We start from the raw sequence: 1194 nt of genomic DNA on the forward strand, positions 1-1194 counted from the left end.
TGGCCTCCAGCGACCGAGAGATGTTCAGGGTCTGCCGGTACCAGAAGTACTGGGTGGACGACGTCTTCTCACACTCCTCCTCGTAGCCGGTGCGGTTGACGTTCAGGGGGCAGGTGGCCCATGGCAGGGGGTCCTGTGAGGAGGGGAGAGGCACAGGGTGAGTGCCCGCTATCAGCATGGTGGGGAGAGCTGGGCGGGATGAAGGCAAGGGTGGCTTTAAGTCCAGGGCTGGCTTGTCCCTGCATAGAGCTGCCTTGGGCTGGGGCTGACCCTCTCCCTGGATCCTGACCATCTCCCATGGGATGACCCTTTCCCTGAGGACTGATGCTTTTCTCCTCTCCCTGGGGATGACCACCCCCCCAGGGACTGAGCTTTTCTGACCCTCACCCTTGGGAATAACCCGCTCTCCCAGGACTGAGCTGCTCTGACCCTGTCCCCTGGGGATGGCCCCCCTCAATCTTCTCCCCCAGGGCCAACTCTCTCCTCTGCCTTAGGACAGACCCACCCCAGGGTATAGGACACTGTGGCCACCAAAGCACATTCAAGCAAAGCATCACATGGCTGGCCTTGACCTGTGTTTCAGGGAGAGGAGAAGATACTCCAATACCCTTGGGGAGCCCATGGAGAGGGACACTACTGGTTCATTTTTCCCCCCAGAAAAGCCCTGGGAGGGTTTCTGGGGCTTTTGGTCCCCCCGTCTGAGGACAGTGCTGGGCAATATGTCCAGCACTAATGCAAAAGCTACCACAACCCTCCATGACCACAGCTGGGCTGAGCCATGTCACCGGGTGCCCACACACCTGGAAGGAGTGGAAGAGGTACCAGAAGGCCCAGGCATTTATCACGTTGTAGTACATGGAAAGGAAGAAGGAGACGACAACGCTGGCAACACCTGCGGGCATGGAGGGAGGCGTTCAGTCAGCAGTGAAACCCCAAAACACCCAGGGCCCCACAACACCCCAGGGCAGGCACAGGGCATGTCCCCACCGCTGCAGCTGCCTCCTCCTCCTCCTCCTCCTGTCAGGTCTGCCCTGCACTGTATTTTATACTTTAGCTCCTCAGGGCTGAATATTCAATGTATCGTTAAAAATCAAATATGCATGGAAGTAGAATCACAGAATCACAGACTGGTTTGGGTTGGAAGGGACCTTAAAGATCATCCAGTTCCAACCCCCCTGACATCAGCAGGGACAC

At 57.5% G+C, this 1194-nt stretch overlaps 1 protein-coding gene across 1 annotated transcript in view; it reads right to left on the bottom strand.

The window, feature by feature from the left end:
* Nucleotides 1-4: 4 nt before the first annotated feature.
* LOC104525811 (sodium- and chloride-dependent transporter XTRP3-like) overlaps nt 5-1194 on the bottom strand; it is a gene marked incomplete at its 3' end in the record, with an annotated part of 5979 nt that continues 4789 nt past the window's right edge. Inside the window, exons 3-4 of the mRNA XM_010169103.1 lie at nt 801-892; nt 5-133 (exon numbers count right to left, since the gene is read on the bottom strand). Coding sequence (XP_010167405.1) covers nt 5-133; nt 801-892 — 221 coding nt within the window. The remainder of the gene's footprint in view (nt 134-800; nt 893-1194) is intronic.

Source organism: Antrostomus carolinensis, unplaced genomic scaffold (assembly GCF_000700745.2).
Source record: "Antrostomus carolinensis isolate BGI_N321 unplaced genomic scaffold, ASM70074v2 scaffold10030, whole genome shotgun sequence".
Classification (NCBI taxonomy): domain Eukaryota; kingdom Metazoa; phylum Chordata; class Aves; order Caprimulgiformes; family Caprimulgidae; genus Antrostomus; species Antrostomus carolinensis.